Raw genomic sequence first — 27,031 nt, 5'->3', positions numbered from 1 at the left:
TTTTAAATATTATTAAAAAAGCAGGTTGTGCACCAAAATTACTTCATACAGATTCTGGTAAAGAATTTTTAAATAAACATTTCCAAGAAGTTTTAGATAAATACAATATTAACATGTATCAAACATTTAGTGAAAAGAAATCATCAATTGTAGAAAGATTTAATAGAACCATTAATGAAAAACTAAAAATACGATTTGAAATTCAGAAAAATACTAATTGGATTGATGTAATTGATAAAATATTATATGAATATAATTACAAAGATGTACATAGAACTATTGGTATGAAACCATGTGAAGTAAATGAAAAAAATGAACAATTAATTTTTGATAATTGTTTTAAAATTAATAGAAACAATTTAGAAAAACCAGTTTTTAAAATTGGAGAAAAAGTAAGAATTCAATCACATAAAAAACAATTTGAAAACAAATATAAAAATAATTGGACTCGAGAAATATTTTATATTAGTAAAATTTATCCATCTAATCCAATAACATATTTAATAAGAGATTTAAATTATGAACCAATATTGGGTAAATTTTATAAATTTGAACTTCAAAGAGTTCAAATTTGAAGTTTCAATTATTTTGCGTCCACCCTCTTCTAACGCTAAATACATACTGCACTTGTAACCATGTTTGACAAAGTCAAACGGTTTCGACAGAGTCGAAACATGTGTTGATGTATAAAAGCTTATCAAATATTATGCTTATCTTGCAGTTTGTGACTCGTATTCAACAGTATTTCATTTTTTTTTGGTTTGTGCTTATGCTTATTCTATTTATAGATTGTGAGCAATGTTGATAAGATCAGCATTGCTTGCTTTGCATACTACTCAGCTGTAATTACATTACTTCAGAATATGATGTTTAGATGAGTTGGTTAAGCAGTTGGAATTATAACAATAATTTTGTTGCAAGTTCAAATCTGACTCAAAGACTCTTGTTTTGAGGAGTTCGTCGTTTTTTTTGAAAGGTACTTTAAAAAATAAATGTATCCTTTTTTGTTTTTTTTTTTTTTTGAATAGATTACTTTAAATATTTTGTAATAAATATTTAAAATTATCAATCAATAATAATCGACCCAACTCAAAATTTTTAACTTTTTTTTTTATTTTTGTTTGAATAGATTACTTTAAATATTTTGTAATAAATATTTAAAATTATCAATCAATAATAATCGACCCAACTCAAAATTTTTAACTTTTTTTTTTATTTTTGTTTGAATAGATTACTTTAAATATTTTGTAATAAATATTTAAAATTATCAATCAATAATAATCGACCCAACTCAAAATTTTTAACTTTTTTTTTTATTTTTGTTTGAATAGATTACTTTAAATATTTTGTAATAAATATTTAAAATTATCAATCAATAATAATCGACCCAACTCAAAATTTTTAACTTTTTTTTTTATTTTTGTTTGAATAAATTACTTTAAATATTTTGTAATAAATATTTAAAATTATCAATCAATAATAATCGACCCAACTCAAAATTTTTAACTTTTTTTTTTATTTTTGTTTGAATAGATTACTTTAAATATTTTGTAATAAATATTTTAACATTTTTTCACTTAATAGACATCGACCCAACACAAAATTTTAACTGTACCAACCTAAATATTAGTTACTAGTACATCAAAAATAGATATCTTTAATATCTTAAAAATATTAACTACGAGTAACTATAATTTAGGGTTGGACTAAATCGACCCAACTCAAAATTTTTAACTTTTTTTTTTATTTTTGTTTGAATAGATTACTTTAAATATTTTGTAATAAATATTTTAACATTTTTTCACTTAATAGACATCGACCCAACACAAAATTTTAACTGTACCAACCTAAATATTAGTTACTAGTACATCAAAAATAGATATCTTTAATATCTTAAAAATATTAACTACGAGTAACTATAATTTAGGGTTGGACTAAATCGACCCAACTCAAAATTTTTAACTTTTTTTTTGAGATAATATAAGCTAAAAAAATGAGTTAAATGTTAAAAAATGTTAAAATTTTGAGTAACTGTAAGTTAAAAAAATGAGTTAAATGGTAAAAATGTTAAATTTTTGAGTTAAAATGATAAAAATGTTAAAATTTTAACATTTTTGATATTGTCCTGTAGCCCGGAATATACATACTACTCTTGTGATTTAACACCTTGTGACTTTTTTCTTTAGAGCCACGTGAAAGAGAAAGCCTACGCCAACAGAACAGTGTCGATTCAAGACCTCAAAGATGGAATTCGTGAGGCTATCGAGGACATAGGGCAGCCACTTTGCGATTCGGTTATGGAAAATTTCTTGAAAAGGATATTGTCCTGTAAGCGTGGTCGTGGTGGTCATTTGCCTGATGTTATTTTTCACTACTAATGGCATACCTTCCTCTTTATAATGAAATAAACATCTGATAATTCATATTAAAAAATTGCATTTTTCTTTGAATATCAAAATAACGCCTCTTATTGGAAAACCCTTAAGCTAACGACTTGAACTTCCAGGTGGCTTCCTAAAATTAAATTAATTATCGATTTATGGATATAACTTTTTAAAATGGATCCTCGAACGGGACGAAAGAAAGGTTTTAAAAAGTTACATCTTTGGTTGGGCACCTCGGGTCTGGCTGGCCGGATATGTATTTACATGCAGAATCCAGTATGCCAACAGCCCTCTCGAATAAAATCTCGTATACTTGTTTTACTTGCCTTCCACTGAATTTAAAGGGTGTTTTTTTAGAGGTTAGGTTTTTAAGATGAAATAAAACGTATATAATTTAATGTTATGGCCAAGAATTTAGCTTTATTATAAAGATAAGGGTTTGCCATTATGTTTTAAAAATGATTTCGGGCAAGTGGCCGCCGCGGCTGGCTCGAGTAAATTCCAGCCGAGAGGCCCAATTTTCGACCACTTTTTGCAGCAATTGGGGCCGTATGTCAGCAATGACGCGCCGAATATTCTCTTCCAAGACGTCAATCGTCTCGGGCTTATCTGCGTAGACAAGCGACTTCACATAGCCCCACAAGAAGTAGACCAGCGGTGTTATATCGCACGATCTTGGAGGCCACGCCACAGGTCCACGGCGCGAGATAATGCGCTCACCAAAAGTTTCCTTCAATAAATCGATTGTTGCGTTGGCTGTATGGCATGTAGCGTCGTCTTGTTGGAACCAAAGGTCGTCCACATCAACATCGTCCAATGCAGGCACGAAAAAGTCATTAATCATGGCTCTATAGCGCTCTCTATTGACTGTAACATTATGGTCAGCTTCATTTTTAAAGAAATATGGACCAATGATTCCCTCTGCCCATAGAGCACACCAAACAGTGACTTTTTGAGGATGTAACGGCGTCTCAGCAATGGCTTGTGGATTATGGTCACTCACCAAAAGTGAGCTTCATCGCTGAACAAAATTTTCTTGTGAAAATCCGGATCGGTGGCCATCTCGTTTTGGGCCCATTCATCGAACGTGCGACGCGCTTGATGGTCGTTCGGCTTCAATTCTTGCACGAGTTGGATTTTGTAAGCCCGCAAACCAAGATCCTTCCGCAAACTCTTCCATAAAGTGGATGGGCACATCTCCAATTGCTGCGGGCGATGGCGGATGGACTCATTCGGGTCTTCTTCGATACTCCGCTCCACAGCAGCAATAGCGTCTTCGGTGCGCACTGTACGACGTCTCTGAGGATGCGTATTATCCACTAGAGCAAACGTGGTGCGAAACCGATCCATGGTTAATCGAATTAGTGACTCTGATGGACGATTATGTCGACCGAATATTGGACGCAGCGCGCGATGCGTCGCGCGAACCAAACCATTATTTTCGTAATAAATTTGCACGATTTGCAAACGTTGTTCAGGTGTAAGTCTATTCATTATGAAATGGCAAACCAAACTGAGCATAAATCAAGTGACAGCTGTCAAAAAGACCATCTACGAAAAAAGTAGTGCCAACTTGAAAACCTAACCTCTAAAACAAACACCCTTTATAAATAAATTTATTTTTGCTTCTGTGAAAAAGGTAAGAAATTAAAAATATATACCTGCGGTACTTAAAAACGAATTATAAATGTGGCGCATTTACCACATACTCCCATACAAAGGCCTGTTAATACATAGGGGTGGGCTAGATGCCCAAACGAAGGTTTTAAAAGAGATGTCCAACGGAGCGTTAACAACTGCCCAAAGATTTTCAATAGGGCTGGTATTAGACGACTGTGAAGGCCAATCCAATATTTGAAGCACATTTTGCTGTTTCCACTCTACAAATCTTCGATTTCGAAGCTTCGGCTCACTGCCTTCTTGTAAACTAAAAGGTTGACTTGTTTTTCCAAATACTTTCGCAGCTGACAGTAATATTGCTTTTTGGTAGATTTTATTTATCCAAATCCTTTTTCAGAGTATTAACCTCAAACATGAGGCTTAGCTGGATGTTTACATTCTCGTTGAAGTTGTCGATTATCAGCAGTACACAAGAACCGACGTATGTAAAATACGGTACACTAGACAGGGCTAGTATAGTGGGGCGGTAGCCCTGGTTCGGGAATAAAAACCCGAGTCATTCCGGTAACGTAGAACCGGCTGCCATGGGAATGACCCCGACATACTAAACATATGTCCAGCATGTGAAGGTACCCCGCACGACACTAACCACCTCTTCACATGCCCCATCAAACCCACTCATCTAACACCTCTCTCCCTCTGGACCCAACCCGTCGAAACAGCCAGTTTCCTGGGCCTACCGTTAGATGAGCTAGACGAAGACGACCGGTAATTACACTACACTTACAGGGCGAAGATACTGCTACAACAACAACAACAACAACCGACGTATGCAACTATTCGCTCAAAAGGAAGATACATCCGTGTATATTATGTTTGTCCAATTCCGTAGCTCATGCAAGTCAAATTCAATGTGTGATAACGAGAGCAACGGTTTTTTCAATGTGCTCCGAAATTTCAAGCTTTCTACACGTAAATGTCCTCGAAAAAGTGTCTTTGGATACATTAACACCAGTTTTTCTTAGAAGTTATGCAGTGTCACGCAACGAAAAGTACGGCTTTGTCACCAACAAATCAACGATCTTCTGATCTTGTAGCGGTATTTTTTCTTTTGGCCTCGTCCGCGTGAGTGGTCAACGTTTTTAACTTCGGTATGCCTTTGCACCCATTCATTTATGAACGTCTTCGATTTCTTCAAATATTTTGCTACAAATTCACGTCACATTTTTGGACTTTTAGGGTGTGTACCATGATTCAATTATTAAAGGTTTGCTCACTTGTGATATTAGAATTTTGACACTCCCTTACAAAAGGTCGCATTTAAGAAGGGCGAAGAAAGCGGAAAAATTAAATACCTTTTTGGTAAAAATGGTAGCAAAAAATGTTTTGTTTTTACTTAAATTATAAATGGTAGAAGCAGAAATAGCCAGAAATTATATGAGAAGAAAATGTTATTAAGTTAAACCCAGATTAAATTTTGTGAATTAATTTTTAAATTGGAAACTGATCACGAAGTTGGGAAGTTTTGCTAATATGACGCTATAATTTTACCTAAGCATTATGGCCCTAATGAAAGCCTTTCAGAGAAGAAGCGAACTCATCATAAATTTAATTGACTAACAACAAGCTGTGAACATACTCACGCCTTGCTTTACTATACTATGCCCACGTAAGTTTGGAGTTTTGACCCCCAAGTCGAGATTATTCTTACATTTCTAACTACTTGACAAACTACCCCGGGCATGAAACACGAAATGATAGAAAATGTTGTTTGTAATAGCGGAGGCTCTTCGACAGGCAATGGCACACCTCCGAGTGTATTTCTGCCATGAAAAACTCCTCATAAAAAACTATCTGCCATCAGGAGGCTGTGATCAGTTACATATTGCTAAATTAGCTCTTGTTGGTAGCTTATGTATGTTTCAAGTAACACCCCAACCTGTATTTGAAAGGCATCGGACTCAAATAGTCAAAACGTCCATCCTTCATGTTCAACGGCCCTAAAAAGATACTTTATGATATCCTGATTTAAGCTGTATGCCAGTATGTTTTCCATATCGTTTTGGTTATTCACATACCGAGCACGTGCTTACACACCCTTTTGAAAAAGAAATGTTTTTCCAACAAATTTTACTTTTCTTCCGCTTTTGCTAAAAATTTCTAGAGTTAGCAACCCAGGGTCTTGCTAAGGGAGCCGATTTGTTAAGAGGAAATGAGAAAGCTGCTTACAGAGCAAACCTTTTTTATTGAATCATGCAAAGGAATATTGCTTTAAAACGTTTTTCATACGCGGAACGCATTTTTTAAAAACAACGTACGATTTCTAAATTTCTCACAAAACTAACAAATTGCGCAACGCGTTCGCCAAAGGGAATGTGACTATTTAGCAGCATTTAAATTTTTTTTCTAACGGAACTCTAAGTTTGAATTTTGCCGGTCACACTTACAGTAAACAAATAAAATGATGAGACAGAGTGTAAATTGTCAAAATTTAGCCTTTTCGCACATAACGCATACACTTTCCGGATTTTCTGTTAGCTCAGCCTGATTTTTTTTTTTCGAAAATAGGAAAAACTAGGAGAACCAGCAAATAGATGGTCTATAAACCTCATTTGCCTTTCAGCGAATGTAAGAATTGCTTGAGCTTTTCCTTACAAAAAGTAAAGCTAAATGAATGCCTATGCCTCATTTTTTAGAGAAATTTTCTGATTACTTATAGCATCTTAAAGCTGAAATTAACTTACCTTGTACTTACAGCGCATCGATTTTCTTCGTATCCTTTTTCACGTAAACCCATGTAAAAGGTTTTCAGCGCTTCAGCGGCTTCGCTATTTAGTAATGGGCGCACATGTTGACGAGCGTACGCTGTAAAGGAAAGCTAGTAACAAAAGCAAACAGAGATATGCATAAAGTACATACCAATAAATTTCTTCATTAAAATAGGCGGCAACAAATCTAACTCCTCCTCTTCAAAATCTTGGTTTTTTAACTTTAAACGATTACTCAAATCGTAATTTTCATCGTCTATTTCTTCGTCAGTGAGGGAAAAATTCATTGAATTGTTTGATTTTGGTTTCATTGCGAAACGAGCTGCAATCGTAGAACTTTTCTTGATACCATCATGGATTGCTCTAATGTGTTCAGTTAAAGAGGTATCTAAATCTTTATTAGACTTGTCCAATAATAGGAAGACTAAGTGAAATTGCTGCAGCAAAGTAGTACTTAGACGTGTATTCTCAGTGAGCAGCCGAGAACGGTCGTAATGCCCACGTAGTGAGTTTGCCGCAGCAATAATGGAGGTAGGCGCAGTAATGGTAACATATAAATTATGAAATGGCAATGCAACAGTTTTGGATTGCATAATTTGTAGAAGACTGTCTTGTTGTGAAGCTAAGCGATCAAGATCATCGATTGCACAATGACCTGTGTTCGAAGTAACGAGTGCGCCAGAGTTAATGATATGATTAGAACGCCCTTGAATCGCTGTGGCCAATGATTGTGTAGCTGGAGAGCAACGTTTGCCGCTAAAGAGGGTGCCTGTAGGAGTAAAAAACAGGATGCAAAGCAGAAGATTTAAATCAAAAATATGCATTCGAAATTTTAATCAGCGACTTACCTCTTTGCGAAACATTTGTACTCATTTCCAACAAGTGCGATTTACCAATGCCGGGATCACCAACCAACAGCACATTAATTTCCGACTCGTTGTGCATCTGTGAGCCGGAGCCACCGAAAAGTGCTAGCAGCACGCCCGCTTTCACCAATTCTTCACCGTGCAGCTCAGGCGCCACTGAATGTGCTAAAAGCTTAAAACTATCTGGTTCAGAGTTTATCATTGAAATTGCGTCCATATCGCGCTGGGTGAAATTGTGTCCGAAATGCATGGCATCTTGTATGGAGCAAGCTTTCATATAGATTTCTCCCGTAGATGCAGAGGAATTCGGGTATGTATTTTGTTCGTCGATCAAAGAACGCATTTTAAGTATACCAGTTATAATTACATCCTGTCCCGAAACCAAACTATCCACTAAATCATACCTTAGCTCGACATTTAGCGCGGGTGGTGCTTCGAATTCCAAATAGACGGGTGACTGTAAATTGCTCTCTTGAAGCTCAACTATTTGCAGTGGTGTAATGCGCGTGAATGGAGATGAGCGTTGCTCTATGAAATTCCTTTTCGCTAGGCATCCATCGCGTTTGCAATTGTATGGACGAGTGATATAAAATCCTATGTCGGCAAAGATTAAAAGATGTTAATTGAGCAGCTGGAACGCAAAAATATATATTAAAAAACAGAAGGTTACCACTTTGCCTCAGAGTTTGCTCTTGGCCACAGCGCGAGCACTTGAACGCAATCCAAGAGGCCGTTGCCTCTACTGCACCTATGGCATACACAATGCCGCGCACGCTACACAAACTATCCACCAACGAACTATTTAGATCTGACATTAAGTTAACTTCTTGAAAGCCAACTGGTCTCACATATATCTTTCGTGGTAGGGTACAGCGTGGCACATATACATTTGTGCTACACGTCAATTGGCTGGTTGTACGCTCCACAGCTGCCACTGTTACCACTTTGTGCATAGCGGCGCCGAACGTGGCCAGTGCACGCTGAGTATGAATTAATATATCCTGTTTGATCTGCGGCCACGCCTTCATAAGCACTTCATCTCCGCACACTTTATTCGCTTCTAACATAAAAAACTTTTCAAACTGAATTTGCTTGAAATCATAAACAGCTTCATGTCTGGTATAATGTTCCTCAATCGCCTTAATGCGGTTCGCCAGCTCCGATGTCTCATTATAAGACTCGTGTGGAAAGTACAGATGCCAGCCAGGACATTGGAGTGGCATATTGGCTGGAATATTTTGTACTGCATGCTGGGCATCTTCCGGCGCTGCATAACACTCTGGTCGCAGAAAAGATGAATCTAAACGAATGTCAGGTGGGTGTGTTAAGGAATTATCGTTTTGTTGTCCTGCACGGCGACGACCACGCCAGCCGCCAGCGGTGCTAGCTTTGGGCATGTTCCCCGTTCCACGGAATCCTCCTCGACCACCGGCTGGTATTGTTCGCCCGTGCCGTCGAAAGTAAAAGTATGGCCGGTAAGCACCTCCACCACGTCCACGGCCTCGTATGAAGCGCCCGGGGGGACGTGAAGCAGGTGGATTCATAATAAGTAACTACTTCAACTATGCACTATTTTCACGTAATTATGTTTGAATTTTTAAAGACCCCGCGTTCTTTATTTAATGTTGACATTTACAATCAGCTGTTTGCAACTGTTCACTGTGCGCCTAACAATAGACTATAGATACTGCGGCCAATGCTTACGAGTTGCCAATCTACGAAAACGAGATAAAAAAATTTGTTAAATTTCGGGACCGAAAAGAAAAATTTCTGAATCAGCTACATCACAAATTTTCCTCAAGCGCGAATTTATGTGGTGCAAACTGATAAATTAGAAAAAGTAAAAAAAAAACAAACTTAATTAACTATATCTAATAATAGAACACATACACATGTGAACAAACGTCTATATTCAACGATTAAAATAAGGAATTAAATATAAAGGCAACTTATCTGAAATTGTGTTATAATATCACACATGCATTCTAATTTGTCAAGTCAACGAAGTTCCACTTTTTTTCTTGAGAAAATTCCAAATGCATCCAAGGTCATATGCTTACTTCCATTACGATTCCATAGTTAACCAACGTTCTTAAGTTTTTTTATCAAACTTAGAGCAGGTTGTCAATGAAAAAACAAATAAGAAAAAATAGAGCAGATTAGCCTTGAGGTGAGCGACTTACGTTTCACTTATATCAATTATGCAAAGGTGTGACCAACATCAGAAGTCTTAATCGGCGCTCAGCAAATTTTAAGGAATCAGCTGATTTGCTGACATAATACGGAATATCACAGCGGTTTGTTTATAACAGAGGTCATCAAAAGCCGTAAAGAATCAAGGGAGCAATCGCTTGGTTAATTGGCAGAGTGTAAGAATACCTGCGTAATGAGCGGGCATAACTGCGCTCTAAAGTCCTCTTTGAGGTAGAAGCCAAAATTACTCTTACAATTTTGCTTCGGCTGGAAAAATATTGCCATCTATCATTTTTGATGACTTTCACAAATTGTATGCTCTTATCAATTCTTTTGTCGAGTTTTTCATACTAATTTACTTACTTGCTAAAATTTTGAATCTTACAGACTACGAATAGCACAAAGTAACTTGAAACTACTATACATACAGTCACTCACACCTTATTTGATACAGACACGATTTTTTTGTCAGGTCTTCTAAGTTTCATAATATTTTGCGAAAATGGAAAACAGAGTATACATATATTTTGTTTATCCTATTTTATTTCAATTATCAACATGAAATACAAAAAAGTGTCCACCAATTTCATGGTAATGCAAAAAAAAAAAAACATACAGAGAATTCATGCCTCAGCTTAAAAGACAAGAGCAACTATTTATTTCAATTTTTTTAAATTTTAAGGTACTTAGTACTTTGTTGGGTAACCTTTATTATCAGTTATTGCTTGAAGTATACGTCGCGGCATGGAGTCAGCCAATTATTTTGTGTATGCTGCACGAATTTGGTGCCACTCTTCAGATATCGTCTTTTTAAGATCAGATTTGTTATGGATGTCATATTGGGTTCTGTCCTTTTTTAGCCAATGTTAAGAATTAGTTAAACAATTGAATGCGAAGTATGTGCTATTAGAAGCTACAACTTTACTCCGTATTTCAGGCAGCATACGGTTTCCTCTGATGAAAAATTAGAGTTCTTTTGACTTGATGCATTCACTGAGCCAGTTTGCGATGCTCTCGTAAGAAGTGAATCGCTCTCCAATAAAGACTGACTGCATTGATCGGAACAGATGGTCATCCGTAGGTACAATGTCTGGGTAATGCGGCGTGTGAGGCAAGATTTCCCAATTCATTCCTTCTAAATATTTCTGGACCGATTTAGCAACGCGTGGCCTGGCGATATCATGCAGCAAAATCAGTTTGTCATGTCTACCGTCCCATTCCGGCCGCTTTTCTTTCACAGCTCGACTGAAACGCATTAGCTTCGTTCCGTAGTCGGTAATGATCGACAGTGATGGTTTCAGATGGTTTAAGGAGTTCATAATATATGACAGTCTTCTGATCCCACCAGATGCACAACATAAGCTTTGAAGCATGGATTTTTTTTCGTTGTCGATGGAACTGGTTCACCTGGCAGGCTCCAACATTTTCGACGCTTAGAGCTATCATAATAGATAAATTTTTCAGCGCCAGTGACGATGTGATGTAGAAAACCTTTTCTTTTCTGCCGTTCAAGAAGCATCTCACACGTCACCAAACGTCTCTCGATATCCCTCTCCTTCAATTGCCCAGTTACCTGCTTTCTGGAGCAGTCCCATCGCGTGCAAACGTTTACCGACGGTTGATCTGTCAACATCCAACTTTTTAGGTTCGATATGCGCTTGCATCCAATTATTTTTATAGTTGAGTATCTTCAAATTTGTTCGGTACCCGTTCGCGAAATTATTACTCTCGTCGAAATTGCCACTTTGGAAGCGTCGAAACCACTCTTTATAAGTTGTATTTGATAAAGCGGGATTACCGTAAATATTGATCAGCTGCACTTTTCTTATAAGGTAATAATGAAGCATGACTTCCCGCAAATGCTGCTTTTTGGACGAACGTAGACATTTTTGACATCAGAACATAAAAAAGGATATTTTTGCTTCAAACGAATGTCAACTACAGCGATCGAGACCTCGCGAACACAAAAATAGTATCAGCAGCGACACCTCTTTTACGAGGGCGAAAACTTATTCACATACCCAATATTTTCTTTTATTTGCCTTCAAATCCGATGATTTGATTCGCACACTAGAGTTAATACCAAGTAATGGATTTGTAGGTTTTACCCACAAGAAATCTAAGAATAAATGTGTTTTCGTCTTTTTCATGATTATTTTATTTTTTACTGGATGACTCAAGTACTACCATAATAGGAAGTAGGTGTCTTTCTATGCTGCTGGAAAGCATATACACATGCAGATGGATGGATATTCTTTGATGTACTCATTTGTGCAGTCCGCCGCCCACGGTGCATATAAGACGTGTAGTAACGATAAGTTTTTGAGGTTATACCTTGCCAGTAAGAACTTTACTAGGCATTGTCTCATTTGGCTTAATCTTTTGCAGCTACACGAGCTTGGAAATTGAATGGCGAAGAGTGCAAAGGACTTTCTGAGTCCTTCGTATATCATAATTGGGCCAAAGGGTTTTCGAAATAGCACGTGAATTGTGCAGTTTGCCTTTACAACTGTCAGGGGGATGCCGGTGATCGGATAGGAGATATCTGAGGCCAATTCTGTCCCCTTCCTGGCAAGCTCATCAGCAATTTAATTTTCCTCTATGTTCCTATGTCCTGGAACCCAGATCAGAGAAATGTAACCTGCACACACAAGCGATTTGATCTCATCCTTACAGGAGTTTACTAATTTTGTTCTGCACCGTCGTATCTGGCATCGGCAGAGCCTTAATCACGGTTTGACTATAGGAGAAAATGTTAATATCTCCCTCGATCCCGCGTTCCCTAGGCATCGCAAAGACTTCTGTTTGAAAAACACTAGCAGTGCTCGGCAATTTAAAGGCGCTAGATAAATTGGCTGATTTAGAGAAAGCCCTGCTCCGATTCCCGATTGCAACCGTCAGTGAAGACAGAGGTGCAAGCTTTGATGCAGATTTTCTCCTCGATCCAATCCTGCCTGTTTGGAAAGATTGCCCTAGCACAACCCTCAAACTCTAGTTTCCGGATAGAGAGATCTGTTCGAAGTTCGGAGAAATACGGTGTATGCATTGCTTTGTTTAGCAAGCAGTTGACATCTTCATCTGCTCCGCCGACTGTTGTGATAATGCAGCCGAAGTAGCAGAGGCTTCCGACAAATTCTACCGGATACACGTTTACCACTATAGGTCTGGCTTTATTGTGTACGTGCCAGCGTTCGCCTTCGCTTGCATGCCAGTGAGTTTGTAAGAGAGGAGGCAGATATCATCGGCGAAGTACAGCCCCTCAAGATGTCTGGTGAAACTCCATACGATACCTCTTTTGTGCAGGGTAAATTCGCTCATAGCACTGTCTAGGACAATGCCGAAGAGAAGGGGCGACAGGGGACAAACTTGCCTTACGTTGCCGTTGTGGAGCACTGTCAGTTCGTAGTTCTCGCAAAGTGTTATGATGAGGCGGATTATCTTAGCGAGAACGCCCTTTCTACTCAACGCCAGCCATATTGGAACTCGATTGATTGTATCGAATGCTTTCTTGAAGTCGACAAATTGCATGTAAAGTGAGGAGCGCCACTCAACTTCTACTATGATGCGAAGAGTTTTGGCCTTCTTCGCCCGGGGCTTCGTTGGCTTCACCTTCTTGATTGCATCCTTTATCTCCACTAGACTAGGGCATGGTGTTGTTATTTTGCTGCTGGTTGTTGTGCTGCCCTTTTCGAAGCTAGATTCGCTGCTAGGAGCGATGTTACTAATTGCTTCAAAGTGTTCTTTTTTTCCATCTACGGATTTGGTCAACATTGAAGGTCAGTAAAGCACCATTCAACGCTCTGCTTGGTTGGTTACTCCTACTCTGCTGGCTGGTTAGGCAGCTAACTATGCGGTACAGCTGTCTCATATTGTGTGCTCCTGCTGCCGCTTCGGCATCGCTAGCAAGATCTTCAATGAACTTTCTCTTATCGTTTCTGACCGATTTCTTTACTTGCTTCGCCGCCTCTCTGTACATATGTCTATTTAGTATATTTATATACATGCCTCCATTTCCAATAGGAACTTTCAATCGGTATATATATTTTTGTTCTGGCACCGAAAACCTCGACTCAGGACTATCTTCTGACATCTTCGAGTCGTCTTTGAAAATTTTATATATTTAGCTTATTATTTCATATCCAACCTTGTTCGCCGTGGCATACGCCCAAATATGTATCTATACATTATAGCTAAAAAATTTCTATTTAGGCGTCTTTTGTACACCTTTCATGCGCTTATAAGATATTTAATAGAGTTGAGAGTCAGTGATTTTTCGTGTTGTACCAACCTTAGTACTCTCCCTAAACATAAATGCACTGCTCCTTTGATCATCACTATTTCATATTTAGCTTAGTTGAAGAAGCAGGTACTTAAGTCCTTGTAAGCGTATTCTGAGTATATCTCTTTCTCCTCCAATCCAAGGCTCTATACAAATTCTTCATCACATCTCACACATGGCTTGGTGTATAACATAACAGCGAGTACAACTTTCGTGAGTATAAAAATATTACAATTCTGACGAAAATGTAGGATGTGTGTACATTTATTTCCCTCGTTCCCCCTCGTTCGCTTTCTCATGAGTATTTGTATACTTGACATTCACCTCAATTTGAAACATGCACTTTGCTTTGTAACCCCATAAGTAAACTTGCTTTCGTTGTGTGTTTCAAAAAATTGTGACTAAAAATAAGTAGTTGTGTGTGTGTACAGGTATACCTTTAGGACGAACATCTTCGCGCAAATGTACATCTACCAGCTATTCTCACACAAACATAAAAGCACTTAAGAGAGGGCCAATGTGAGTGAATTTTTGTGACGACGACAATTATTTCACTTAAGCGAACAGCTAAAGGAAATGGCAGAACACAAACAACTATTTAGAATGACTAACTAAAAATGTGCACAAAATGGTAGTATGTAGAGTTGTATATACATATGTATATATGTACTTATGAATAAGTGTACTATTTGGAAAACTTCCCAAAAGGAAAAATCTCAACTAGTGAGACATGTTTCTAGTTCACTAGCACTTACAAAGTACTATTTTAGCGGATTTGAACCAATTTGATTGTTCTTCGAATGGCTTTGGTTTCTAAATGTGAAAAAGTTTTAAAAAGGAAGTCTATGCTTACTAAGAGCTCTCTAAGTTAAAGATTTTATATACATTTGACAAAAGCTTTTTAAGTCTACTCCTGCATCGAACGTTCATGTTGAAAGGATTTCGACACCATAAAAAAAAAGTTGTTTGATCCTTCTAAAACCAGTCGCGCTGGTTTTTTTTTTTAATATAAACCAAACATCTTATTTTCAAAAACTATATATTTGCAATTATTCTATTATTGGTCCTTTGAAGGAATGGGAGCTGTTGCACGGCCGCCGATTGCGTTGACGAGTACAGAGGCTGCAATGACTAAAATCAACCCGAATTAAGAAGAGCTGACACAGATTGTTAACGACAGATCAAAAGAAAAATACTCATAATCTTAGGGAGTCCGATAAAAGTCAGCTTAGTGAACTCATTTTAGCCACTAGTTTATAGATCAACTTATTCGTCCATACTAGACTGGTTTTAAAAGTTTCGAAAGGAACCCCGAACATTCGCTAGATATTTTAAAGAAAGACTTTGTAAAATAGAGCTACGACGACTCCTTGATCAAAATAATAATCCGAAAACATTTAGCAAAGTAAAAAAAAAAAACAAGTTTAGCTACAATAAAAAGTAAAAAAGAGTCAAAGTCAAAGCAATAAAAAACTGCTTTTCATATCGCCCAAGAACAATGACATATTTCATATTTAATTTTTCCAAAGCCACCTTGATTGGAATATTCTTTCAGAAATATAGATTGTGTAGTTTTTTAACGAATTAAAGTATAATCTGAAAGATGCAGATTGCATAAACCCTAAGTATACACAGACTAAACGTATAAAGACTGAATTTTAAATATTCCAATAGTAACTGCGCTAACTGAGCTTTTTCATTGCAGAAATACACTCGAGGTTTGCATTTGCCTGTCGCTATTAGAAACAATTTTTTCTATCCGAATGGTTGTCATACACCAATCCATTTTGCTACAGCGGCCGATTTGGAGACCATTAAGGCGCACACCACAAATATTTAGGAGAATTTATTTTTAACTGTAAAACATGAAGGGCCAAGTAATTGGGATAATATTTAGGGTCGAAAGAATTATAGATATTTTCATGCATATAGATACTTCGGCATAATGAAAGTCGTGATGCTGCAAATTAAGATGAAAATGTACCACCTAAATATTATAGATACCAGAGTTGCTACTTAAGCTTTGAAAGTGACCTTATGTTTTTTGCAAACCATTTGCGATTGGGATCAATACGCGTATGCATGCGTTTGAACCAATGTTCCAAGCTCTTTCGCTACTTCAATTTAGGTAACTTCAAAGCATATGACTTGAAAGCGTCAAGCGTTTCTCAAGCATTGAAAAACCGTCACCTCGCATTTTATTTTTAGTTTGCATATTGAAATCATTGGGTGCCATATTGGAGCAGTATGACGGATGACTCATTGAATGCTCAAAAATTAATTTTTTGAGTAGATGTACTTTGGGTCAAAAGCCTCTCGAAAGAGGTGAAATTTTTTCGAAATCATATTTTGAAATTGGTTAAATTGGTTAAATGCACTGCATTCTCTTATTATATATAAATAAAGGTGTACTAGTTTTTAACTAAATTCTCTAAACTAAAATTTACTAAATATTTCATTACTATGAAATTAGTTAAAAATCAAATTATCATATTAAAGTAAATAAATATAAGCCTACTATTTTTTCAAAAGCATGCCAATGCCATGTGATTAAAGGTTAATTCATAATTCTCCTTGGAGTATACGCTATATGAGATTTATGCAATTTTGTGCAAATTTTTAGATGCACGTCCAAAATATTGTCTTTAACGTGTCTACTATGTGCGTCGTAAGTGGAGATGAATGGAGCATATGTTTCGTAAACCCCAAGATGGCATCACAAGAACTGCACTAGACTGGAGCCCCCGAAGGGTCGCAGGCGCAGAAAACCAGCCAAGTCGTGGGAGCGACAAGTGGAAGCTGAAGCGAAAAGAACAGAACATTCTTGGAGTCTAATTAAATTCCTAACTTTAATAAATCAAGTTAAAATATATTTATGTTTGTTTCTTATGCTCCCACTAGGAGCTATGGCAAGATATATCTATGTGATAATTAAAAATCCGAAGTCAGTTTTGATGTCTTGTAACGTCTAAAATTCGCATACAACATCGCAACGAAGGTTGGCCAAAAAGTCTTGCGGTATTTCCGCAAGCTTGTCTTTGCAAGCGCGTAGTTCTAGTTGTATTCGTCGCATCGGTTGACGCTAGAGCTTTTTGGAAAGCTCTTTTCACGTGCTAACACGTGTTTGATTAATTGTTGTTTGCTTTTAGTCGTTCGTGAGTTATAGCGTCGCAAACATGGAGCAAAATAAAGAGAAAATACGGCATATTTTACAGTACTACTACGATAAAGGCAAAAATGCATCTCATGCTGCCAATAAAATTTGTGCAGTTTATGGACCCGATACAGTTTCCATTTCCACCGCACAACGATGGTTTCAACGTTTTCGTTCTGGTGCAGAGGTGATCGAAGATGCGCCACGGTCCGGAAGGTCTGTCGTCGAAAATTGCAATAAAATCGCTGAATTGATCGAAAGAGACCGGCATAGTAGCAGCCGTGGCATCGGCCAAGAGCTGGGCATGAGTCATCAAACCATTATAAACCATTTGAAGAAGCTTGGATTCAAAAAGAAGCTCGATGTATGGATGCCACACGAAAAACATTTTTGCCCGTACGGATGCATGCGAATCGCTTCTGAATCGTAACAAAATCGACCCGTTTTTGAAGCGGATGATGACTGGCGATGAAAAGTGGGACACTTACGACAACGTGAAGCGCAAACGGTCGTGGTCGAAAATCGGTGAAGCTGCCCAGACGGTGGCGAGCCTGGATTGACGGCCAGGAAGGTTCTTCTGTGTGTTTGGTGGGATTGGCAGGGAATCATCCACTATGAGCTGCTCCCCTATGGCCAAACGCTCAATTCGGACCTGTACTGCCAACAACTGGACCGCTTGAATGCAGCACTCATGCAGAAGAGGCCATCTTTGATCAACAGAGGCCGAATTGTCTTCCATCAGGACAACGCCAGGCCACACACATCTTTGGTGACGCGCCAGAAGCTCCGGGAGCTCGGATGGGAGGTTCTTTTGCATCCACCGTATAGTCCGCATCTCGCACAAAGTGATTACCACCTATTTCTGTCCATGGCAAACGAGCTTGGTAGTTGGAAGTTGTCCACAAAAGAGTCCTGTGAAAATTGGCTCTCCGAGTTTTTTGACAGTAGGGAAGCGAGCTTCTATAAGAGGGGCATTATGAAGTTGGCATCTCGTTGGGAACTCGTCATCGAACAAAACGGCGCATATTTGACTTAAATCGCATTATTATAACCAATTTTATGAACAATTGAAAATTCAATAAAAATACCGCAAGACTTTTTGGCCAACCTTCGCCTATGTAGTTTTCAGGTTCTGTCTATTTTAATTAACTTTAAAATTTAAAAATTGTATTTCTATTTTCGAAGTTCTGTATATTCTAAAACTAAAATATTTTATTTATTTATTTCTTTTATTTATTCCTTTTTTTAATTCTTTCATTTATTTTTTTCTTTATATTTTTGTAGGTATCTTATAGATATATATCGGTGAGCTCAGAATCATTTAAATAATTTTTGACTGGTCTCCAGAATTGGAAGAATACTTGTTATGCATTGCTCTTTGCCAAGGAGTTTTGTCTGTAATTATGGTATATGAATAAAATATTTAAAGCAAAGCAGCCCAAGTTCGTTTACTTGCCGAACTAACACCTCCATCTACCTATAGACACTCCTTTTATACGAAAAATTTAACTATCAGATTGAATGCGAAATTTTGAATTTTGAAAAAAATGACTTCAAATTTCTAATCAGCAACCTCAAAAGTCCTCTATTCGAAAATATGATATTTACTCTCAGGTTCATATTACTTAGATTTGTCGCCTGTCACGATTTTATACCATTGACTGCCTTTGAATTTCGCAATGTTTCTTTGCTCCAATCGACACGTTGAGAGTTAGTAAATATTTTTGAGGAATAATTAATTACAAAACCTCTTGGTATATAACAGCTCTGGAAGGTTAGATTAGGTTGACCTGGCTGGCTGAAAGCCATCACATAGACCTATTGATCCTTAGTGTTATCAGATGGAGCTAGACCCTTACGTTTCTTTGTAGTAGACATCTTGTAATACGTCTGCGTATTTTGCGAATCTAAGTAAACTTTGGAGCTCTATCCCCGAGAGGTACTCTAACTGCTCATATTGTAAAGCTCATAAGCATTTAAATGTGGTTCTAGCTAATGCAGGGTAGGAACATAGAAGGTGTTCTAGCGGACGTATTTATCTGCACTCTGTGTACACGTGATTTTCGCTGTTTCGCAAGTGGCTAAATTATTCCTATCTATCCATATTTTCATGTCCGCAGCGATGTCTTTGTATACCGTATTTAAAGGTTTATTTTGGAGTTGCTTGATGTCTGCTCTGGGAAAGCTCCTCATAAAAAACCATCTACCATTCGGAGGCGACATAAAACTGTAAAAATAACCGATTATCGACGAGCTTTACCTTTCGTCCTATAGTGAAGTGCGCTTATAGTTGAATTCGGCAAACCAGTAAAAAAGGTTGGCTTCCGGTAGTACTTCGTCATGATCATCAAACTTTTTTTGCATGTTAAAAATAACCGATGATACGTCAATTTAGAAAAACGGTATAATAAAACTTTCAAAATTGAACAAATCTCCAAATTATTAATTTTTTCTCATAATATTTTTCAATTTACTTCTTATACTCAAGGCTACAAATAAATCGAATTTCAAGAAAATGTACGTCAATGTCCAAAGTACTGGGATCACTCGGCTGGAGGCTCTCGTTTTAATAATTGTCAAGTATTAATTATAAATTAATTTACTTAAGTTTGTATGTATGTGCATACGCATAATAATCTCTTTATAAATGTAGTACATAAATATATCAGCAAGTTTTATTGAACACATATTTATGAATATGTATGTGTACGGTAGAAAAATGTATGAAAAGCTGCCTGCACATTTTGTTGTTGCGCTGTGATTTTTCAAAGCCTCATCCAAACATCCTTGGCTACTAAAGCTTTTACTAAACCAAAGTGAAAATGTTTTGGCAGCGATTCATTGAAAATTGTTTAATTCAATTATCTCCGCAAAAAGAATAATTTGGAACAGGATATTATTGGGCGTAACCACTTTGCAGCATTGGACTGCGACTATTACGAAATAGGAGGTAAAAATGAAGTAGACTTTGGAGTTTGCAATGGAGTAGATAAGTTATTTCTGCAAAAAGAAATTGGGAATAATATTGTAAATAAATTGGTTTGGAAGTGTAGAGAAAATATTGTAAAAAAATTTTAAATGTATTCATTTTTAAAATACCTACTAATAGGTAGGAGTAACAAAAGTGGCGCTGAAAGAATGAAAAAACAGCAGAAAAATTGCTAAACTGTTAAAGTCTCCATTATTTTAATAATATTTATAAAATGCCATACATACTCGTATGTGCTTGCAACTCCCAGACGAGAAGGCTTATGCGTTCATTCGGGTTCTCAATAACTGTGGATTCTCAGTGAGACCTCTATAGATTTCTAGCATTCTCGAAAAAATAAGCATTTTTTTATTAAAAAAATGTGTTTCTCAACTTGAGAAAATGCTCATTCTCACCTTTATCTCAAATGTGTTGCTCCTGTTGGTTGTAGCTTCAGAATAAGAAACGTCATATAATAATCAACAGAATAGTGTATTAGTATAGAACCTACAACATAAAATGTATCAAATAAATCATTGGCAAAGAGCTTCCTCTTATATATTCTGATTCTGAAGCACTGCCCGCAATATTTAAAATTTTATCCGTACGAATATCATTCAGATTGCTAGCTTCGCTAGGAATTTTTATGTTGGTGATATTGAGGTTTTGCCTGAGAAAACTCCTAGTGAAATTTTTCGAAGAATAATTTTCTAGAATCTTTTAATCCTCTAACGACTTTTCAAATTTAATTTTGAAAGGCTTATTGAAATTAGGCTTAAAATTACCCTTTTAGTTGGAAGCTAATGGATTTCAATGTTCTACGAAAATATTAGTTTGGGGAAAAAGAAATGCATTATTTTCTCGGAATATGCCTGTAGTGATCAACGTTTCGTAAAGTATCGATCAAACAATTTAAAGTTTTTGCTCGTTGTCAAGGTAACATTTCACACTAAAAACAAAAAAATCGTTTGCTGTTTCTTGTTTGTTCTATTCAGTTATGAGTTACTGAGTGTTAACAATGGAAGTCAGCAAAAAGAAAATTCGGTACATTTTACAGATTTTCTTTGATAAAGGCGAAAATGCCAGCCAAGCCGCTGAAATTGTGAATGGTGTTTATGGTGACGATAATATAGGGCCCGCCATCTATCGTTACGGATTTAAACTAGGTATTATTTGAAGAATGGTAACACTTAGCTGTCATCTGATTTGACAGAAAATTAGTTTTATTCTTCCGCTGAACGAAAATGATTGTGTATACACTCAAAGAACGCTGGGAAATATTGCGACATTACTTTGAAAATCATGGTAATGTTGCAGAATGTGTACGAAAATTACGTACGGCAATGGGAAGAAGAAAAGCACCGAATGAAGCGTGTGTGCGTTACTTTGCGAAAAAAGTACGAGAAACTAGGTTGCTTATTGACAAATCCACGCGTGACCGACCAAAAACCGTGCGTACACCCGAACAGCAATAATTGATGCACTGAAGACCAACATACGTGATGTCATAGCTGAAATACAGCCGCATACAATCGAAAATGCAGCCATATGAATGAAGTTGTGTTCCATCATTAACCGGAAGGATTGTACTTCAAAATAAAAAAAAAAACAGTTTGGAAAAATATTGAGTAGTTTCTTTTTTATAGCATTTTTATTTCCGTAAAGTTATATGGCGGACCCTTTATAATAACTAATAACGTGCAATTTTGGTTTCGACGATTCCATTCAGGCATTTTTGATGTTAAAAAATGTCGATAACGCCAAAAATGTCTATAAAATCACAGAAATATTCGAAGTTGACCGCCATGTTAGTAGTCATAGTATCGCCCAGGAGTTAAAGATTGACCATAAAAGAGGTTTAAGCCATTTGCGCTAAAATTTTACTCAAAAATGATCATTTTGCCTAACCAAATATTTCTTGTAAGCTGTAAACGGTCGCCGTAGCTGAATAAGTTAATGCGTGACTACCATTCGGTAGTGCCCTGGCTGCACATCATGGGCATGAAATAATAAATGATGGAAAGAGTTTTTTTCAGAATAGTGGCCACCAAGCAGCCAATGGCACACCTCTCATTAAATTTCTGCCAAGAAAAAACTTCTTATAAAAAACACTTTGCCGTTCGAAGGTGACTTAAAGTCTTAGTTCACACTATTATTATGCAGTCGGCCACAAATTTATGTTCTCCCAACAACGCAAATAAAAAAAAAAATGAAACGGTAAGCATTTTAAAAAAAAAAATTAGGTTTAATATTTTTCCGACCAACATTTGAGAAAACCAGAGAAATAGAAATATCAGTGTTTGATATCAAAAATATATCGCCATCATTTGTTTCATAGTCTTTGGCAGACCATAGCTTCCGCAGCTACATTCCCCCATTTAACTCGATCCCTAGTTAGTTTCTTGACTCATTTGCGGACAGAATCCAATCACCTTCTCCACCGTCTTCATCTGTTTCTTTTTCCACTGGTGTTCTGTGATACGGTATGCTAATATGACCCTGCCATCTTATTCGTTGCTTCTTTATGTATCTTGCTACATTTTCACTTTCTATAAGTATCAGTTCAGTCCATAAGTTCGTGCGCATTTTACCCATAATTTCACTTTTGTACGATTTTTGCATACAAAAAATTATTCGCGGAATATAACGGAACTATTTGAATTTTCTTCCAACAAGTGATTTTAATCGCGGATTTTGTTGTTAAAAAATAAAACGGAATCTTCGAACGCGTATAAGAGACATATTTTGTATTTTTTTTTTAAAAGTGGTAAAAATGCAACGACTGCTGCTGCAGAAATAAACACTGTTCACGGAGAGGATACCGTGAGTGTGAGGACTGCGCATAAGTTGTGATGAAAAATGGGTCCTTACAATAATCCTGTTCGCAAACGCCAATGGTTAGATAAAGATGAAACACCAGAACCGACCCCTAGAGATGGCCTTCACCCCATCACCAAGATTCTCCTGTCTATTTGGTGGGATATGGCCAGTATTGTTTCTTGTGAACTTCTGGAATCAAACCAGACGATAACTGCTGATTATTATTCCCATCAGCTATCAAACCTGAATGAGGCACTTAACAAAAATCGACCGTCTTTGGTGAATAGACGGAAAGTTTTGTTTCACCACGACAACGCAAGATCTCATACCGCAAGGCAAACATTAGGAAAGCTGAACGAGCTCGGATGGGAGCTAATGCCGCATCCACCATACTCTCCGGATATTGCACCTTGTGACTATCATCTTTTCCGTGGACTTCAATCCCATATGAGCAATAAGGACTACTCCTCAAAAGAAGCTATAAAAAGAGATATCGAAGCGTATTTTGGCTCCAAGGACAAACAATTTTTTGAGCAGGGAATTAAAAATTTGCCTCAATGTTGGGAAGACATTGTAAATAATGAAGGAAATTATATTAATTATTTATTAATAAATACTTTAAACATCTTTTTTAATAATTTTAATACCAGGAAAATATATTATTGATTAATAAATACTTTAAACATCTTTTTTAATAATTTTAATACCACTTTTAAAAAACGTACGAACTTATGGAGTGACCGATACATACATCCAGCTCTTCGTTATATCTTACTCGATACGCGCCATCTTCCATGCAGAGTGGACCATATATTTTTCTGAGTATTTTTCTTTCGAAAGTTAATATTGCGGCTATGTCTGTTACTTTAAAGATCCATATCTCGTAATAGTACTTAAGAATTGACCTGGTTAGCGACTTATACATGCAAAGTTTTTGAACTCTTGTTAACAGTCGCAATTTAAAGAGTTTCATATGTAGGTAGAATGCTGTGTTCGCATAAAATATTCAATGACTTATGGCCACAGATGTATTGGCATTGCTGTTAATAATTAGGCCGAGGAATTGATCCACCCTCTCGATGCATTCGTTCTCGATAGTTAGTTTCTCTGCGTCGGATTCTTTGTAAGGTGCATATACGTACGAAATACAAGCCGTCAAAATTGAATTTCTTTTATTTGAAGGAAAAGTTTTCAAATTTTAAATTGACTTATTAAATCATGCTTACATATTTTAACAATTTGTCTTAATTTATCCACTTCTTTTGAAATTCTAAGGTTCCACCCATTACGCTAAGGTAATTTTCGTATCAACATTTTTTTTAGGTCAAATAAAACGCCGAACTTGGAATTTTGAATACTTTAATTAAATAGGCACTAATTCCACATGGCAAACGCTGTGTTTAATTTTAATTTGTTAACAATTTTTGGGCCCATAAAAAATCTAATATAGATCTTGAGGTTTTTCTTGCAACTATTTTTACAGCAAATTGTGGCTTTCAATAAAACATTCAAAAATTGATACGTCAAACATTTGCTTGAATTGCTCTCAATACATTTTTCCTTATTATACAATATATAGGGCTTTTCAAGTTCGGTTTTATTTTTAATTCAAATTAAATACATATATTGACTGGAAATGGATTATATATCATATTTATTTGGACTCTCTAGTCTACGATTTCTGAACGATAAATGATACTTTACAGTATAAGCATTGAAGTTGATTCTTTGCTGAAATTTTGGCTGACTTTTAGGTATGATTGGGGCTCTATCTTGGCATCAAGCAGTAATATGAGAGGAATGCGAAGGCTTGTCAACAACAACGATATGATACTTTTGCTTACATACCTTCTCAAGTGGAAATGAGCAACGTATGAGTAGATAATGCTTTCAACAGAATCTACAGATTTTTCTCGTAGTGACTCTCAATCATTCTTATACCGTTCTCGAGAGAAATCGAACTTTTCCTAATAATTAACAAGTTTACTACTTAACATCTACCATCTTGACAGCTGTCAAAACAGAACAGTGCTAAAAAAGAAACGCGCTTTTGAAAGACCTTGTACAATAACATTTCTTTTGATGGATTTGTGCGATACACAGCCACATATGACATACTTTTATTGCAAATCGTTAGCGCATTGAGAACATTACTTAAAACACAGCTATACATTCTGTGTAAAAAGTCTTATTAAATTTAACTGATTAACGTGTGAGGTAGGTAATGGTTTCGATTTTTATATACCATTAGTTGGTATATTTTATTTTATTTATTGAATTATGTGAAGTATAAGTAATTATAAATAATTATACTAGCATCTGGGACTATCGGTTAGTAGTTGTTATACTCTCAGAGAGATATGAGATGAGTAAAAAATGTATATGGGAGGTTCAATAAAGCATAGTTTTTGTAGAGTGCTATTGCACTTCCAGAATTAATTTCATCTTATAAGAGTGTACGCTAAGATCTATTGTAAGCTGTGAGATTGGAAATGGTTTGTGGGTTAAAATTTATTCTCTAAAGCACGTGCAACCTATTTTGTGGTGCAAATACCATTTTTATGTCCTTGTTCACACCACTCGGGAGCATAGGGCCTCGACAAGACTCAGTCTTGCGTTGGTTTCGTTAATCTATCATATTTGATTTATGTGTGTCACATTTTTCACGCAGAAGGATCACACAGATGGTTGAGGACTTCGCTAAATTTGGTGTGTCTGCGCTATTACCGCGATTGGCCGCTTACTCTTGCTGGCGCCACTGTTGCAATGTGGAACTGTGTCTTTTGCTTGTTTTAGCAGCCGCAATGCAAGTAATGCGCTGACTTTTGTGCGGGAGTAAGGATTGGGACACCCTATTATCCCATTAGCCTTAATTTTAATAATAATTTAAAACAGACGATTTTCTGTAAGAACGTAAAATCGCCTATATTTCACCTATCTAAATACAAATAGGGATTCAGTAATCCGGTAGAAGATTACAGACCCATTGTCAAGCTTGCAATAATTCCGAAACATTTGGATACACATTAGTAAATAATTCCACTATGCAAGTTTAAAATGTAGGCAAAGATTTCGATTGGTAAACTTGCTTAATGAGGTTCTTCTAAATTCAATGGTGTTGCCCGTTTCATTAAATTGGCTTCAGGTTGCGATATAATGGTAATTTCTCTTTAAACCTGAGAGCTCATTTAGAAACAACCTTAAATTATAAATTTCGAAATGGAAAACCCTTAAATCTTAATGTATATTATGTACAAATATATAATATACATTAGGGCGGGTTGATTTAAAAATCGCTCATTGCTCTGTGAAAATCGTATTTTAGGGATCAAAATAAGAAACTTTGCCGAAGGAACCATAGCTCTAAAACGAATTCTGATGTCCCCCAATTTAGGTCGAACGAAAAATCCCACTTTGACCCATTTAGAGTGCTCCAATCGAATCCAAATGTATGACCGACCCCCACTAACTTTGGACGGCCGGTCCACCCATGCCAGTGGCACACCCCCTGGAACTTCCCTGGGGGGTTCCCCATACAATCATTTCAAAATATCACCATTTTTGGCCTTTACATGAGAGAAGAAACTAAAGAGTTCGACCCAAACTGGGGGACATCAGAATTCGTTTTAGAGGTATGGTTCCTTCGGCAAAGTTTCTTATTTTGATCCCTAGAATATGATTTTCACAGAGCAATGGGCGATTTTTTTTTGCCTCCCCACAAAAGACACTAAAAGTTCGACCCAAATTGGGGGACATCAGAACTCGTTTTAGAGGTATGGTTCCTTCGGCAAAGTTTCTTATTTTGATCCCTAGAATATGATTTTCACATAGCAATGGGCGATTTTTTTGCCTCACCACAAATCGACCCGGCCTAATATACATATACAGAAATATATAAATGGTGCTTAGAAGTATTAAGACGCATACCACAAATAGAGGATTCTACAGTTTTAACCCAGATACGAACGGCAGATGAGTT

The 27,031-nt window shown here is 36.7% G+C and overlaps 2 protein-coding genes across 2 annotated transcripts in view; both read right to left on the bottom strand.

Moving 5' to 3' along the window:
• The window catches only part of LOC128870838 (DNA replication licensing factor REC), a 60,251-nt gene extending 50,955 nt beyond the window's left edge, over positions 1-9,296 (bottom strand). Inside the window, exons 1-4 of the mRNA XM_054113285.1 lie at positions 8,309-9,296; positions 7,621-8,232; positions 6,924-7,541; positions 6,749-6,869 (exon numbers count right to left, since the gene is read on the bottom strand). Coding sequence (XP_053969260.1) covers positions 6,749-6,869; positions 6,924-7,541; positions 7,621-8,232; positions 8,309-9,182 — 2,225 coding nt within the window. The 5' untranslated portion in view covers positions 9,183-9,296. The remainder of the gene's footprint in view (positions 1-6,748; positions 6,870-6,923; positions 7,542-7,620; positions 8,233-8,308) is intronic.
• Positions 9,297-12,987: 3,691 nt separating this feature from the next.
• On the bottom strand, positions 12,988-13,602 carry LOC128861936 (uncharacterized). The gene has a single exon (XM_054100339.1). It carries the CDS (start codon positions 13,600-13,602, stop codon positions 12,988-12,990), a length of 615 nt encoding a protein of 204 aa, XP_053956314.1.
• Positions 13,603-27,031: the final 13,429 nt, after the last annotated feature.

This window comes from Anastrepha ludens, chromosome 2 (genome assembly GCF_028408465.1).
Source record: "Anastrepha ludens isolate Willacy chromosome 2, idAnaLude1.1, whole genome shotgun sequence".
NCBI classification, from domain to species: domain Eukaryota; kingdom Metazoa; phylum Arthropoda; class Insecta; order Diptera; family Tephritidae; genus Anastrepha; species Anastrepha ludens.
This window is presented reverse-complemented; position numbering and strand designations above follow the sequence as displayed.

Coding starts and splice junctions, on each gene's coding strand:
- LOC128861936 (XM_054100339.1), bottom strand. CDS start 13,602: ATGTTGACCAAATCCGTAGATGGAAAAAAAGAACACTTTGAAGCAATT.